General features: G+C 47.7%; 1 protein-coding gene across 4 annotated transcripts in view; it reads right to left on the bottom strand.

Annotated features, from left to right (window-relative positions):
* cfap54 (cilia and flagella associated 54) overlaps positions 1 to 17800 on the bottom strand; it is an 859633-nt gene that overhangs the window by 249350 nt on the left and 592483 nt on the right. For all 4 annotated transcript variants that reach the window (XM_086009903.1, XM_086009902.1, XM_086009901.1 and 1 more), the window contains 2 exons: positions 7656 to 7706; positions 6406 to 6580 (listed from right to left, as the gene is read on the bottom strand). In XM_086009903.1, coding sequence (XP_085866029.1) covers positions 6406 to 6580; positions 7656 to 7706 — 226 coding nt within the window. The remainder of the gene's footprint in view (positions 1 to 6405; positions 6581 to 7655; positions 7707 to 17800) is intronic.

Genomic DNA, 17800 nt, shown 5'->3' with positions numbered 1-17800 from the left:
GAGGCCTGACCAGAAGCGGGAGAAGGAGGCCTGGGCCATCAGACCGTGGAGCCGGTGACGGTGAGGTGGAGGCCGTGGCGACCGGAGGATGAGTTCAGCGAGTCGGGCGGAGGCAGCGCAGTGCATCGGGACGCAGCAGCAGCCACGACGACTCACAGTCCGACTGGGAGGAGGGGGGCCGGGAATGGTGGCCAGAGGGTGAGCGGGAGAAGCAGGCCACCACACGTGGAGCTGAGCCGGCAACAGTGAGGAGGAGGCCGCGGGGACGAGGAGGCGGAGCGGCTGAGGGACATCGTGCTTCCACTGCCACTGGATGCCAAAGAATTGACTTTCTGAACATGGCGCTGTAAAAATAGCTGACGTGTCGCTACGGGGAGTAAGCATTCCATTGTACTAGTACATATGGCAAATAAAATTGAATTGATTGAAAAGAACAGGGTGAGACTTAGAACTGTCTTAGAGTGAGGTAGTGAGGCGGAGAGGTTTAGGGAGGGAATCACAGAGTTTAGGGCCTAGGCAACTGAAGGCATGGTCGCCAATGGTGGAGCGATTAAAAGTGGGGATGCGCAAGAGGCCAGAATTGGAGGAGCGCAGAGATCTCGGAGGGTTGTAGGGCTGGAGGAAGTTACAGAGGTAAGGAGGGCCGAAGCCATGGAGGGATTTGGAAACAAGGATGAGAATTTAAAAACTGAGGCACTGCCAGACTGGGAGCCAATGTAGGTCAGCTAGCACAGGGGTCGAAGGTGAAGGTGACTTGACGCAAGTTAGGATACGGGTAGCAGAGTTTTGGATGAGCTCAAGTTTATGGAAGGTGGAAGATGGGGGGCTGGTCAGGAAAGCGTTGGAATAGTCAAGTTTAGATGTAACAAAGGCATGGATGAGGATTTCAGCAGCAGATGAGCTGAGGCAGGGGCGGAGTCGGACGAAGTTACGGAGGTGGAAGTAAGTGGTCTTGGTGCTGGCGTGGATGTGGTCAGAAGGTCAGCTCAGGGTCAAATATGGCACCAAGGTTGCGAGCGGTCTGGTTCAGCCTCAGAGGGTTGCCAGGGAGAGGGATGGAGTCGGTGGCTAGGGAATGGAGTTTGTGGTGGGGACTAAAGACAATGGCCTCAGTCTTTCGAATATTTAGTTGGAGGAAATATCTGCATTTGCTTTGACACTTTCAATTACAACATCCATCTTATGATGTATTATTGGTAACAAAGCATCAAATAAAACCTCTTCTGGGAGTTCAGCAGAATCTTCCCCTTGGAATCCTTTAAAGGCCTAATAGAGTCCTTAATGGCTCTAACTCTTCAGATAGCTGAAATAGAGCTCGCCAATACAATCACCACCCTCCACTGTCTTCTTCTCCAGTGTATCTTTTGGCTGCCCTGAAAGCATTCAGTTGAGTTTAACACCAATCCCTGTTCTGCTGAGAGTTAGTTTCTTTAAGCCTGCAAAAGTCTAATTTGTCTTTGGACATACCAGTTAGGCAACTTGTTTTTGTTTTATCAAAAAAAAATTATTAGTTGTGGGGGCGGGTGGCGGCGGTGGGAACAGGATAAACTATACATGGGGCTGTTAGGTTCCGGATAAACTCCTGGGGAGGGGGAAGAGGTGGATTGGAAGCCATGATGTGCTGCCAGCAAAGAGGATATGCTCACTGCAAGCGGCACTGTGCAGTATTTGTAGCTCAATATTAATCAGGGCTTAACCACTAATGGTTATGAAAGGGCTTTTTGTTTAGAGAATCTGGAATCGGTATTTCTTACCAGAGCACTATAGTAAGTTCTGGGAGCACAAGTCTGATTAAGCTCAAAAGTTCATGGCCATGGCGAGTGAAAGCAGAATTTACAGCATGGAAACATTACAATTTATGTTACTATACAGATTACCAGCACTAGTGGTGCAACAAGAAATTTTAATGGGTTTCAAGGAGGAACTAGACAGGTTTCTGTCAACAAATGGGATTCAGCGTTATTCAAAATGCACCATGGGAATACTCCAGATAGGTGGGCTAGATGGGCCGAAGGGCTTTCCCTGCCTGTAACACTGTTACATAAGAACATAAGAAGTAGGAGCAGGAGTAGGCCATACGGCCCCTCGGGCCTGCTCCGCCATTCAATAGGATCATGGCTGATCCGAACCTAGACTCACGTCCACTTCCCTGCCCGCTCCCCGTAACCCCTAATTCCCTTATCAGCTAGGAAACTGTCTATCTCCGTTTTAAATTTATTTAATGTTGCAGCTTCCACAGCTCTCTGAGGTAGCAAATTCCATAGATTTACTACCCTCTGAGTGAAGAAGTTTCTCCTTATCTCAGTTTTGAAAGGGCAGCCCCTTATTCTAAGATTATGCCCCCTAGTTCTAGTCTCACCCATCAGTGGAAACATCCTCACCGCATCCACCCGATCAAGCCCCCTCACAATCTTATATGTTTCGATAAGATCGCCTCTCATTCTTCTGAATTCCAATGAGTAGAGCCCCAACCTACTCAACCTTTCCTCATAAGTCAACCCCTTCATCTCCGGAATCAAGCGAGTGAACCTTCTCTGAACTGCCTCGAGAGCAAGTATATCTTTTCTTAAATATGGAAACCAAAACTGTACGCAATATTCCAGGTGTGGCCTCACCAGTACCCTGTATAACTGAAGCAAGACTTCCCTGCTTTTATACTCCATCCCCCTTGCAATAAAAGCCAAGATTCCATTGGCCTTCCTGATCACCTGCTGTACCTGCATACTAACCTTCTGTGTTTCATGCACCAGGACCCCCAGATCCCTTTGTACTGTAGCACTTTGCAGTTTCTCTCCATTTAGATAATAACTTGCTCTTTGATTTTTTCTGCCAAAGTGCATAACCTCACACTTTCCAACATTATATTCCATCTGCCAAATTTCTGCCCATTCACTTAGCCTGTCTATGTCCTTTTACAGGTTTTTTATGTCCTCCTCACTCACTGCTTTCCCTCCCATCTTTGTATCGTCGGCAAACTTGGATATGTTGCACTTGGTCCCCTCCTCCAAATCGTTAATATACATTGTAAAGAGTTGGGGTCCCAGCACTGACCCCTGCGGAACACCACTAGTTACTGATTGCCAACCCGAGAATGAACCATTTATCCCAACTCTCTGTTTTCTGTTAGATAGCCAATCTTCCACCCATGCCAGTATATTACCCCCAATCCCGTGATTTTTTATCTTGTGCAGTAATCTTTTGTGTGGCACCTTGTCAAATGCCTTTTGGAAGTCCAAATACACCACATCCACTGGTTCCCCTTTATCCACCCTGTTTGTTACATCCTCAAAGAATTTGAGCAAATTTGTCAAACATGACTTCCCCTTCATAAAACCATGCTGACTCTGTCCTATTAAATTATGCTTATCCAAATGTCCTGTTACTGCTTCCTTAATAATGGACTCCAACATTTTACCAACCACAGATGTTAGGCTAACTGGTCTATAGTTTCCAGCCTTTTGTCTACCTCCCTTTTTAAATAAGGGCGTTACATTAGCAGTTTTCCAATCTGCTGGGACCGTTCCTGAATCCAGGGAGTTTTGGAAAATTACCACCAATGCATCCGCAATCCCTACCGCTACTTCTCTCAAGACCCTAGGATGTAAGCCATCAGGTCCAGGGGATTTATCCGCCTTAAGTCCCATTATCTTACCGAGTACCATCTCCTTAGTGATTTTAATCGTGTTTAGCTCCTCCCCCCTATAGCCCCCTGTTTGTCCAGTGTTGGGATATTTTTAGTGTCCTCTACTATAAAGACTGATACAAAATATTTGTTCAGCGTTTTTGCCATCTCCATGTTCCCCACTACTAATTTCCCGGTCTCGTCCTCTAAGGGACCAACATTTACTTTAGCCACTCTTTTTCTTTTTATATAACTGTAGAAACTCTTGCTATCTGTTTTATATTTTTTGCTAGTTTACTTTCATAATCTATCTTCACTTTCTTAATTAATCTTTTAGTTATTGTTTGCTGGCTTTTAAATGGTTCTCAATCTTCTATCCTCCCACTAGATTTGGCTACTTTATATGCCTTTGTTTTCAGTCGGATACTATCCTTTATTACTTTACTTAGCCACGGATGGCTGTCTTTTCTTTTACGCCCCTTTTTCCTCAGTGGAATATATTTTTCTTGAAAGTTGTGAAATATCTCCTTGAATGTACACCACTGCTCATGTACCGTTACCATGAAGTAAACTGTCCTGCTGGGAGAACATGGTGGTGGAGGGGAAAATGTGGGGAACATCATATACACTCAATGAGTGTCAGTACTGGAGTCAGACCTGAGAGCGGGATTAGGGCCAGGAACTGGAGTCCAGCAGGTCTGGCCACTCACCGACGATGAGTAAAAATTTGAGAAGCTACATTTACAGATAGGTTTGCTTGTTTCCTTACTGAAGCACAAGTAAGTTCAAACTGTTGTGAATTAGGTTTACATTTCAGCTTTTTGACTACTCAACAACAATTCACTTCAAACAAAAACTTTCCTTTTCAGCATTGAAAACCTGTAATATGTGCTATGACATTCCTGTGCTGCTATCCGGTGTCACTGTACTGGAACTACATGCTGACTCTCAGGAAAAACACAGTATCAGTAATAGGCTTTGCACCTAATGTGACGTAACAGGATTTTTAACACTGGAAGTGCCATTCACAGCACCATCTACAAGCCTGACATAGGAGTTTTCAGTGCATTTTGAAATGGAATATTGTGACCCATTCAGCATTTTTAATCTACAATAGATGTGCAGTAACATTTCTTTTGAGCCCCATTAAAAATTAAAAGATGCTCCTTTTCTTAAAACAGAGAAAATAAGTTTGGAAGTCATTAATTAAAAGAAAGCAAAGCAATGGTCACATGTTCAAAAGCACATTTGGAAAAATTAATTTGGGGGGGAATTTTAAACTAAAGAAAACAGGTAGGTTGGGGGTAGTTAAAGTGTTAAAAATTGGAATCCCGACCTGAACCCGCCTCCAACCCGTCCAATCCCTACCCCCACACCCACTGTGCTGCTCCCGCCACTGAACCTCCGGACCACCCACCCCCCCCTCCACCCCCACTGCTCCTGACCCCGATCCTCCTCGCACCCGCCGATCATTAGCGACCCGCTCCTCCCATGCTGGTCCCGGCCCACCCCGTGCTTCTCTGGTCATCTCCCGGACTGTGATTTTCAACTGACGACCCCCCACCCCTTGCTTCTCCAGGCCACCATCCCCCCCCAGCCCCCACTCAATCCCTCCCCATCCTCCTCGACCTAGTGCTGCAGGCCTACCCACCCGCAGCCAGCCAGTCTCGCAATCTGAAACAAAAGCAAAATACTGCGGATGCTGGAAATCTGAAACTAAAACAGAAAATGCTGGAAATACTCAGCCGCTCAGGCAGCATCTGTGGAGAGGGAAACAGAGTTAACGTTTCATGTCGATCTTTCATCAGAATTGGAAAAAGTTAGAGATGTAACAGGTTTTTAAGCAAGTACAGAGGCAGGGAAAGTGGGGGGAATGGGAGGAAAGAACAAAAGGGAAGGTCTGTGATAGGGTGGAAGGCAGGAGAGATTAAATGACAAAAAGAATAATGGTGCAAGGCAAAAGTAGATGGTAATATGATAAGTAAAGAAACAAAAGATGGGTCTCGAAGAGGTGAGAACTCAGTTCTGACAAGGTACTTGACCTGAAACGTTAACTCTGTTTCTCTTTCCACAGATGCTGCCTGACCTAAATTTCCAGCATTTTCTGTTTTTATTTCAGCCTCTCAATCTGGCTGGCTGCAGGTGGGAAACAGAGGCTTCCCATTCAAATCAGGCCCTGCCATTAATGTCGGCAAGGCCTGCGGGGAAACCCGTTCTCCCGGGTTTCCCGGCCGCCTTGGAGCCATTAAAATATAGTCCTTGGTTCCCAAATACTGCTGCACCCGAGACACAGCTGCACCAGCCCCGTTTCCAGAGCTCAGGAGTCAGTAAGGGCTCAGATGGAAGCCGGAGGTGGCAGGGTTTATAGAGCTGGAGGCTAGAAATGGCTCTTTAAAAGTGCAAAAATGAATTGGTTTTGAACCCAGTGACGCATAAATGATATTATCTATTTAAATGTCTTACATCCAGTGCGAATCAGTCACATCACATCTTTTGAAGGTGTCATATCTGAAAGTGAGACCTCTGAGGCTTCACATTTCAAAAGTGCTGCATTTCAGACCATCGCACCTCATGGTGACATGCGTCCATAATTAAACATTGGCTGGAATGAAATTTAAATCAGGGTGAGATGAGGTAATTAGAGTGGGAGGAGGCTTATGTGGAGCATAATTACTGGTATAGACCTGTTGGGCCGAATAGCCTGTTTCTGTGCTGTAAATTATAAATAATTCTATGTAATAGTTAATAAGCATATATAAAATATACTGACACTGAGAAATTACCTGTTTCACTGGCGTTTGAACAGTCAAAAATTGTGTTTTCTGGGATGTGGTTTATAGTTTCAGCAAGTTTGATGACAAGATAGGTCCGCCCAAGTTCAAATTTATTTGCAAGGTAAGGTCCATAAAGTGTATATAAGACTGGAGACAAAGTTGTCTTGAGTAGCTCCTCAACTGCCTGTGGATTAATAAATAAAATGATTCAGCATAACAAAACCATGTGTAATCCACCCCAGGCCAAGGAATATGGACTGCTTTTTTAGTATACATGTGAGACAAAGGAATAGAGGGATATAGGGGCAAGGTGGGAAGAGGTAATTAGAGTGGAGGAGGCTCAGATGGAGTATAAACACTGGCATAGACCAGTTGGGCCGAATGGCCTGTGGATTCTATGTAACATGAGGATCAATACCTCAAAAGTGGCTATTTAGTTTTCTAATGAATATCAACAGCTGTAAGATAAACAAAAACATTTCAAAATTTTTACTACTACCAGGTTTTGATAGAAGTCTAGAATAATTCATGGCCAATACAGTATGGTCATATCATGGAATCTTGTCTATTAATAGCCATTTGCAGAACCTGAGCTATAGAGTAAGTTTATTTCCTAATTAGCTTAATTTGGCAATGACAAATGCATGAAATTGGCACAACTGATTAACAAGTTACATTTAATATCATATAAACACATTGTCAATTCCCATAGCTAAGGTATTGTTACATTAAGTGTACTGATTTGAGGCAGGTAACTGTGGCGAGTGATGCAGACTGGAAGACCAGAGATATGCTGCTCACTTCACACTGTGTTCTGGTCACAGAAAGTGGAGCTCTGGTATATAGTTCCAACCAGCTAATGATCAAAGGAAACGGATAATCCAGTTGGCTCTCTGCTATAAATAAAATGATTGAAAAAGATAGATTGTCTACTTGACATGGTCCTTTTCATTCAATGAGCCTGGGGTGGTGTAGTGGTTATGGTACAAGGCTAACAACCTAAAGATAGGAAATTCCAAATCCCGCCATAGCAAGTTGTAAAATGAAATTCAATAAATCATGTAAACCCAACTGGTTCACTAGTGAAGCGAACCTGCCACCCCTATCTGGCCTGCCCTATAGGTGATTCTTAAGGCCCTCAGAGTAACTAGGGATAGACAATAAAAATTGCTTTGCCCATATCCCAAGAGCAAATTAAATTTGTGGTCTAGCAAAGAAAAATCAAATTCTACCTCAATAACACTGATTGCATTTCTTACCAGCAAATTATCAGTTATAAGTGTGCTTGATTGATCAAACTTTATTTGAACCTATAAGTAAAAGGGAAATATTTAAATTTTTGAATGACTTTATGCAGTTTAACTGTTATCTAGAAAATCTGTTCTATTTCTATGTAAATACAAGGAAAAAAGAGTGACAGGGCAGATTCAGACTAGTAATTAATACACAACCTGATATCTACCTCATGTCACTGTGGGGAAAGAAATAGAGAAAGAGTGAAAGAGCAATAAAAGTGAAAAAAGAAAGTGAGGGAAGGAGCGAAAGAAAGAGCAAAAAAATAAATTACGTTTATAAAGCAATTTATGACATTTCAAATTACTTTTGACGTGTAGTCACTGTTGTAATGTAGGCAAATGCAGCAGCCAAATTGCATACAGGGAAGTTTCACAAATAGCAAATGAGTGACCAGATAATCTTGACAGTGTAATGTTTGCCAGGACTACAAGGGCACCCTTCAAATAGTGCCATGGGATCCTTTACGTTCACCTGAGCAAGTAGACTCTGTTTAATATCTCAACTGAAAAATCTCTGAAGATGCAGGTACTGCACTGAAGCCTAGATTATATGCTCAAGTCTCTAGTGTAATTTCATCCTTCGGACACAGAAGCAAAAGCCCTGCCAACTGAGCTAAGCTTGCACTCAGTGCAGGTTAGGTGCTTTCCCACAGGAGGCAGACTCACCCTGTGCTGGTGTCCTTATAAACAGATATAAAGTAGCATTGGCCTCGGAGCAGGTCACCTGACTACAGTCTCAGTTGAAGATCTTGAGGTATATCTTCATCAGTTAAAAATAAGTACAATGTTCACCATTTCTGGTCATGGATAGCACCTGTCAAAGTGGTAGGTGGACCTAGCTTCCCTCCAGTCATAAATTCAATAATCTTCCTGGCAGAAACTGGCCCATACCTGCACTTATGATCAACTTCACCCTTCCTAACCACTTAATGAGCTATTTAGTTACTATTTTTTGTGAAAAGTTTATAAATACAGTACCTTAGCGAGGAAATCAGAAGGTTCATTGATTGTAAACCCTTGTTGTCTGACTGTGGCTCCATTAGTTTTATTGGTGCGATCCCAGAATGACATTTTTAAGTGCAGAAGCTAGTTATTTACCCACTCATGTTAAATTACTGGCCCAAATTTATTTACAACTAAAATGATAATTGAAGCAAAATACTGAGCAGCACAAAATGCCAAGTGAGAACTGAAACAGTCTGTAAGGGGTTCATGTGTCCTTTCCAGAAAGTGGATCTTTTTTAATATGGGAACATAACAATTCTTTGAAAAAAACCAGCTGGTCAGTCCTTGGGCTTTCAGGATGAGATGTCATGTGTGATTTCACAAAGCCTAGAAGAAGATTCCTGAACTGAAAGCTAGCAGCCAGAACTGCAATACTTATTCTGCAGAATTTCTTCAACGTAAAACCATTTATTTTTAAATCATTTGGCTATAATTAACAGTCTTCACACCTTGAGAGAAGTGACACGATGGTATTAGGTTGTAGCTGCTAGTTTGCTGATGTAGAATGTTTTTTTTCATTCTTCATATATGCATGTAACTAGCAAGGCTGGCATTTATTGCTGATCTCTAGTTGCCCTTGGTAGTGGTAGTGGACCATCTTCTTGAACCGCTGCAGTCTGTGTGGTGAAGATACTCCCACAGTCCTGTAAGGTAGGAGATTCCAGGATTTTGATCCAGCGACAATGAAGGACAGGCGATATATTTCCAAATCAGGATGGTGTATGTCTTGGTGGGAACTTGGAGTTGATGGTGTTCCCATGTGTCTGCTACCCTTGGCCTTTTAGGTGGAATAGTTTGTTTATTTTGACAGCTGACAGGAACTGGGGGTGAGACTTTACTCTGATAACACACTGCATTCATGAGCTATCAAAATATCTTTATCAAAGTATCCTTAATTAATTCCTGGACAAAAGTCATTTGTTGCGCATCACCTGTCTTCCATTTTAAAACTTAGTGAAGGGCAGTTTCCGTTGTAATCCTACCTGTTTTTATGGACAAGAATCAAAGTTTTGTGTTGTCACAGAATAATTATAAGCATCTATCAGTAAGGGATTTCAGAACCTCACAGATCCACAGCAGCAGATTAATGAGCAACCTGAGGGGAAGTCCTCCATTAGTGGCATTAGAGCAGAAGCACAGGAGCAACCAAGTACAGAGATCTTAGCATCATCCCAGCATAAAGCCCTCTACAAGCTGCTGCCAGGGACATCTTCAAAAGTCAAGGACACCTCAGTAACTCCAGCGCAAGTTACTCCTGCTACTGTTAAAGGAACGCATGGGGTAGTTGCAATTCCAATCAGCGAATACCGACTTCTGCCTCTCAGCTCATAGATCATGGCTACAGACACTATATACACAGATGTACATACTAGAAATACATGAATCTCATGTGGTGGTAAGCACACATTGAGCAGGTAACAGATATGCACTTTGAGGTCACATGTGCTTACGAAAACACACAGGCCTAGAAATTCAGTTGGTTGCGCCAGCCGTTAGTGCCTTAGGAGGAGTAGATGTCGGGCGCTAGGTGGCTAGCGCCCGGGCGCAGCGCGATCTGCGCCTCGCCCCAACTTCACTCGAGATTTAGCGGCGGCGCAAAGTCTTTGCGCGCGCGCTCAGCTGCGCGCGCAGATCATGACGTCATTTCCTCGTGCAACGCCCTTTGTGCGCCCCAAACCGGAACTTCAGTGGCGACGCCCCATTGTGCGCCTGGCGCCCCTAGCGACTGTTAGAGTGGAACGGTGCTCAGCCGATGCGGGGCGCGGGGGGCGCAAATTAAAGGGCACTCCTCCTGCACTATAAAAGGCTGCCATTTCGCAGCACTCCTTCTTGAGAAACGGATCTTTGGAGAGAGACCAAGGTAGAGAGCTTTCTGCTTTGGCCCAACACTCTGACAGGTACTTCTGGCTTCAGGCCACAGCTTTCCACTAGTCTTTGCCTTCATTGACATCTCATTGTTTGCCAGCATATTATGGGGGCTGCAATGGGTGTCAACGCTGGCTTTCTCAATTACATCCAAAGGGCTCACAGACGCCATGAGAGAGTGGCAGCCCTGGCTAGACGGAGTGGGGGCAACAGGCGTCGGGAAAGGAGGCCTTACCCACCCAGGGTATACCGCCAGCAGTTCTCCTATCTCAACATGTCTGACGAGCAGTGTGTTCGGAGGCTGCGATTCAGAAGGGACGTGGTCACAGAGATCTGCCAGCTGCTTGGCGGTGATCTGCAGCCACAGCTGAGGAGCAGGACGTCTCTGTCGGTGGAAGTGAAGGTGACGGTGGCTCTCAACTTCTATGCCACCGGCTCCTTCCAATCCGCTACTGGGGACATTGCCAACATCTCCCAGTTCGCCATGCATTGCTGCATCCGCCAGGTGACCAATGCCCTTTTCAAAAGGAGACGTCAGTTCATCTCCTTCTCCATGGCCCTTGCCAAGCAGCAACAGCGTGCAATGGGCTTTGCAGCATTCGCGGGCTTCCCCATGGTGCAGGGCGTCATTGACTGCACGCATGTGGCTTTGCGGGCACTTCTGGAGAATGCCGAGGATTACCGCAACCGGAAGGGCTACCATTCGCTGAACGTCCAGCTGGTGTGTGACCACAGGCAGCTCATCCTAGCTGTCAATGCCCGCTTTCCAGGCAGCAGCCACGATGCCTTCATCCTGCGACAGACTTCTGTGGCAGACATGTTCCAGGCACAGCCTCACCCACGAGGATGGCTTATCGAGGACAAAGGCTATCCTTTGTGTACCTGGCTGATGACCCCGCTCCGTGCGCCCAGCACCCCTGCTGAAGAGGGATACAACGAGAGCCATCAAGCGACCAGGAACATCATCGAACAAACAATCGGCGTCCTGAAGCAACGGTTCCGCTGTCTGGATCGTTCCGGTGGAGCCCTACAGTATTCGCCGGAGCTCGTCTCCCATTTCGTGGTCATTTGCTGCATGCTGCACAACCTGGCTATCCGCAGGACTCAGGCACTGCCACCAGAGATTGGAGGACCACCTCAGGAGGAGGAGAAGGAGGAAGAGGAGGAGGAGGACCAGCACAGGAGGGAGGCACAAAGTGCAAGGGCCGCCCGTCACCGGCTTATTCAACGTCGGTTCTAGGCCCCCTCTCAGGGAATGGCTTGTGCCAATGTCAGCAGATGAATGTAGCCGCTCCACAAGCCCTCAGCCGAGCAGGGCAACCAGGACTTAACAAAAAAACCATGCACACTGCAATTTAACAACAATAATTTATTGCAAACCTCTGCCCTTCCCACATTACATCCTCATGTGGAGAAGCCCCCTCCAAAAACACAAAACTACCAGTCTCGGCCTTACAAAAAGAAAGAAAGACACCAGTCTCGGCCTTACAAAAAGAAAGAAAGACACCAGTCTCGGCCTTACACAAACACAATTGCACCAGTCTCGGCCTTACAACAAGCACCAGGCATTTGTGCATACCTCTACTTTTTGCCCTGCGAGGGCGATGCCTTGCGCATCCTTGCCTGGCCCCTGCCCGCCCTGCAGCTCCTCCTCAATGGGAGCCCAGTGGCTGCAGCAAGGCTGGGGGAAGGCTGCTGAGGGGCAGATGGCGAGGCGGCAGATGCCCTTGGGGGTCGGCCTGCACCAGCTCTGGCCTTGGAGTGGCCGGCTGCTGACTGCTCCAACTCTGGCTGGGCGGCAGCAGTCTGTCCAGCGGCTCGTGGCAGCTGCAATGGCGGAGTGGCAGTGTCGTGCAGGAATGGTGGCAACCTGGCAGATCGCAGGTGCTCGCTGGTCGCCTGAGACATTGGCACTCGCACGGGCCAGCACTGCAGCATGCGCAGCAAACAGCTGAAGAACAGACTGCTGGGCTGCTGCTGCGCGGCGAGTGCCCTGGCGATGCCTGGCTGATCCAGCGAGGGTGGCAGCAGTTAGTGCCCGTGTGGCCCTGGTCTGTGTCCGCATGACACCAGCCAGTGAATGGACGGCACGACTGAGCACTTGGCTAGAAGCCGACTGTGCTGCCGCGAAGTCCTGCAGACTCCTGGCCTGTGCTGCACTGAATTGTTCCAGACTCCTGGCCTGTGCTGCACTGAATTGTTGCAGACTCCTGGCCTGTGCTGCTCCGAATTGCTGCACACTCCTTGACAGAGACTCTATGGAGTCAGGCATCCTTGCCACTGCAGCCATGAGCTCAGTGTGCCTGCGCTCAGCCTGGACGGCCATTTCCTCTAGGAGGCGCACCTCCTCTGCGCTCACCGTCGCAGGACTGGAGGCCGCACTCACCCTCTGGGGAGAAGTCCGCCGAGTTTCCCCACCCCTCCCGCGTTGCTGCAGGCCGCTGGGCCCCGGAGCTTCACTCTCCTCCGACCCTTCCCCCCGGCTCCCCTCCAGGGAAGACGTGTCCCCTACATCGCCATGGGCTGGCATGGCTGAGGGTGGCACTGATGGGCCGGCTTCCTCTTCCTCCTCCTCGTATTCCGAAGCGCTGACAGTGGCAGCTTGAGGGCCCGCCTCCTCACCTGGCGATTCACCATCTGAAAGCAGGAAGGCACAAGAGTAGCTTTAGAGTGAGGACAGGGTGGCAGCGAGGGAGGCATGAGTGCTGCCATTCACCGCATTGGTTGGACAGTGGCAAAGGATGCTGATCTCATGCGCAAATGGAACGAGAGAGGTCCAAAAGGTGATGCCCTTACCATTGGTGCCCAGAACAGGGTTGGCATCTCCACTGGCGACGGGGCCAATCAGCCGGCCTGCCATAATGCGCTCCACACGCTGGTCGAGGTCGGAGAGCTCTTTGAGGTCAGGACGGCCTCCCCCGGTCTCAGTTCGGTTGCGCCGGTTGTGCGCCACCTTGGCCTGCAAGAGAAAGGACGGCCTCTAAGTACAGTGTGAAGCCCTGATCTTGTCTGCACTGCCTCCCATGGTCGAATAGCTTGTACAGTGTGTAGCCCTGATCTTGTCTGCACTGCCTCCCATGGTCGAATAGCTTGTACAGTGTGTAGCCCTGATCTTGTCTGCAATGCCTCCCATGGTCGAATAGCTTGTACAGTGTGTAAAGTGCTGAATGTGCAAGTGATTTTCATGCCAGTCCCATAGCTGCTGGATGAGGGCTGGCCATTAGGGCTTTCAGGTCCCTTTGCCCATAAAGTGAGGTGCACAGGCAAGGGTGAGGAGGACACTGGAAAGGGTACTCACCCTGACAACCCGAGTGAGGTCGTTGAACTTCTTCCGGCATTGCACAGGAGTCCTGGCAACCACGCTGTTGGAAGACACCCTGTTGGAGACCTCCCTCCAGGCTTTCAGGTAGGCGCTGGGCAGCGGCCTCTTGCCACCTTCTGGGAACAGAACATGGCGCCTGCACTCCACTCCGCCAACCAGCAGCCTCAGGTCACCGTCGCTGAAGCGCTGCACTCTCTCCCTGGCCTTCTCCATAGCCCTGGGCGTTGTGCAGGTGAAGCTGAAGTGGTCAGGCCTAGGTTGAGGGCTGCAGTGTGCAGGGCATGGCAGGCAAACAAATCGACCCTCCCCCTTTAAGAGCTGACCGGCGCCAGAGTGTCTGCCGTCAATCAAGAACTCGCCGCACCGGCGCTGCGCCTGGCCTCGGGGGCATCGCTCAGCACCGCCGGCTTAGCGCCTAAAGATAGTCGTGCATTGCCTGTTTTAGCGCAGCAGCAACCTCTTGGGGCAATGTGACTGAATATCGGCGAAGGGGGCGCGACTTTGCGCCGGGCGCAAACTTTAGCGGCCGCCCGACTTTAGCGCCCCAAAAGTGGCTATACTGAATTTCTAGGCCACAATGTACAGAAAGTCTATATCTTATTAAACAATTTGAAGGAGTGTCACTCTGAGTGCTCTGGCCCGTGTGGTATTCTCCAATTCGCTGGCTCAGTTCATAGCTCAGATGAGTCCATCCAGAGAGCTCGATCTCTGCTCGTGGCCCAGGTTCACCCATCCTGAGTGCTTCAGCTCCTTTCGCAGCCAAGCCAGGCCTGTCCCCAGTGCTGTGGCTCCACTCATGGCTCTTTCGTCACTCCAAACATAAGGCTCTGCTCCCCACTGTTCCACTTCCCTGACCACAGGCTCTGGCTTGAAAACAGAAAGACTGCCGAGAGAGGGAGAGAGATCCTGTCGCAGTATTGGGGGCGTGAATCGGCAAAGGCAAATATAGGCAGAAACGTTGGGGAAGGGGGATAGAGAATGAAAGCAGCCGAGACAGTGAGAGACTCTGTTGAGAGAAATTGAAGAAAAGGAGGGAGCGAGTAGAAAATGAGAGAGATCCCTCTTCTGTGGCAGGAAGAGGATAAGAGAGAATAAAAAGTGAGGCTGAATGTAGAAGAGAACAGAGATCCTGTTGAAAGGAAAGAGAAAGGGCGGCTGACCTGGGAGTGCAGTGAGGAGCGAGGCCCGACCAGAGCGGACCTGCGTGAGGTACGAGTAGCGCGGCGACTTTAAAAGGAGGAGCGAGGCGAGGCCCGACCACAGCGGCTGACCTGGGAGTGCAGTGAGGAGCGAGGCCCGACCAATTCAGCAGCAGGGGAGAGAGGTAAAAAGTAATCCAAGTGTGACGTCACCAGGAAGCAGGTAAGTGATTGGTTGGTGTGTATTTCTTTCTCCTTTTCATTACAAGCTTAAATTCTGCGGTTTATATTTTCTTGGGTCTCTGTGGTGTAGTGGAGACAGTTGGTAAATAAGCGCCCTAGAGTATATCTTTAACTGGTGGTATTGAATTAATTTATATAAATTAAAGGGGTAAGTCATGCCAGGAGAGCCCAGCCCCATGTTATGCTCCTCTTGCTCTATGTGGGAATTCAGGGACGCTGCCAGTGTCCCTGACGACCACGTGTGCCAGAAATGCATCCAGCTGCAGCTACTAACGGGCCGTATTGAGGCGCTGGAGCTGCGGATGGATGGGTTGTGGAGCATTCACGATGCTGAGAGGGTCGTGGATTACACGTTTGATGAGTTGGTCATGCCGCAGGGTAGGGCTGCACAGGCAGAAGGGAAATGGGTGACCACCAGGCGGAGCAATAGAAGCAGGCAGGTAGTGCAGGGGACCCCTGTGGCCATCTCCCTTTCAAGCAGGTATACCAATTTGGATACTGTTGAGGGGGATGACTCACCAGGGGAAGGCAGCAGCAGCTAACTTCCTGGCACCAGGGGTGCTTCTGCTGCTCAGGAAGGGAGGAAAAAGAGTGGGAGAACAATAGTGGTAGGGGATTCTATCGTAAGGGGAACAGATAGTCGTTTCTGTGGCCATAGACGTGACTCCAGGATGATTTGTTGCCTCCCTGGTGCCAGGGTCAAGGATGTTACTGAACGGCTGCAGGGCATTCTGAAGAGGGAGGGTGATCAGGCAGAGGTCGTGGTTCACATTGGGACCAACGACATAGGTAGGAAGAGGGATGAGGTCCTGCAGCAAGAATTTAGGGAGCTAGGTAGCAGATTAAAGAGTAGGACCTCAAAGGTTGTAATCTCTGGATTACTCCCGGTGCCACGTGCTAGTGAGTATAGGAATAGGAGGATAGAGCAGATGAATGCGTGGCTAAAGAGTTGGTGCAGGAGCGAGGGCTTTAGTTTCCTGGATCACTGGGCCTGCTTCTGGGGAAGGTGGGACTTGTACAAGTCGGACGGGTTGCACCTGAACCAGAGCGGGACAAATATCCTTGCGGGGAGGTTTGCTAGCACTGTTCGGGGGGGTTTAAACTAAAATGGCAGGGGGTTGGGAACCTGAGCAGGGAGACAGAGGAAAGGAAAACAGGGATAAAAGCAAAAGATAGGAAGGAGAAAAACAAAAGTGGCAGTCAGAGAAATCAACGGTTTAAATCAAACGTGGCCACAGTAAATAATAATTCTAATAGGTCTAAGAGCGTTAAAAAAACAAGCCTGAAGGCTTTGTGTCTTAATGCGAGGAGCATTTGTAATAAGGTGGATGAATTGGCTGCGCAAATAGAGGTAAACGAATATGATTTGGTTGGGATTACGGAAACGTGGCTCAAGGATGGCCAAGACCGGGAACTCAACATCCAGGGGTATTCGATATTCAGGAAAGATAGGCAAAAAGGAAAGGGAGGTGGGGTAGCATTACTGGTTAAAGAAGGGATTAATACTATTGTAATGAAGGATATTAGCTCTGATGATGTGGAATCTGTATGGGTTGAATTGAGAAATACTAAGGGGAAAAAAACATTAGTGGGAGTGGTATATAGACCGCCAAACAGTAAGGCGGAGGTTGGGGATGGCATTAAAAGGGAAATTAAAGAAGCGTGCAATAAGGGCACAGCAGTCATCATGGGTCAACCAAATTAGTAACAATTCCTGGAGTGTTTACGGGATGGTTTCCTGGAACAATATGTCGAGGAACCAACCAGAGATCAGGCCATCTTAGACTGGGTATTATGTAACGAGAAAGGATTAATTAGCAATCTTGTTGTACGAGGCCCCTTGGGTCAGAGCGATCATAATATGATCAAATTCTTCATTAAGATGGAGAATGAAGTAGTTGACTCAGAGACAAGGGTCCTCAAATTAAATAAAGGAAACTACGATGGTCTGAGGAGCGAGTTGGGTAGGATTGATTGGGGAATGGCACTCAAAGGGTTGACGGTGGATAGGCAATGGCAAACATTCAAAGACCGAATGGATGAGCTACAGAATTTGTTCATCCCAGTTTGGCATAAAAATAAAACAAAAAAGGTGACTCAACCGTGGCTAACAAGGGAAATTAGGGATAGCATAAGATCCAAGGAGAGAACATATAAATTGGCTAGAAAAAGCAATAATCCTGAGGATTGGGAGCAGTTTAGGAGTCAACAAAGGAGGACAAAGGGATTAATTAAGAAAGGGAAAATAGAATATGAGAGTAAGCTAGCAGGGAACATAAAAACTGACTGTAAAAGCATTTATAGATATGCGAAGAGAAAAAGATTGGTGAAGTCAAGCGTAGGTCCCTTACAGTCAGAATTAGGGGACTTTATAATGGGAAACAAGGAAATGGCAGACCAACTAAATACATACTTTGGTTCTGTCTTCACAAAGGAGGACACAAATAACCTCCCAGAGATGCCGGGGAACATAGGGTCTGATGAAAGGGAGGAACTGAAAGAAATCAGTATTTGTAGGGAAATGGTGTTAGGAA

Source organism: Somniosus microcephalus, chromosome 17, assembly GCF_052327205.1.
Source record: "Somniosus microcephalus isolate GS21.2 chromosome 17, FLI_Smic_1.0, whole genome shotgun sequence".
Lineage (NCBI taxonomy): Eukaryota > Metazoa > Chordata > Chondrichthyes > Squaliformes > Somniosidae > Somniosus > Somniosus microcephalus.
The sequence above is the reverse complement of the archived record's forward strand: the minus strand, read 5'-3'. Positions and strand labels throughout refer to the sequence as shown.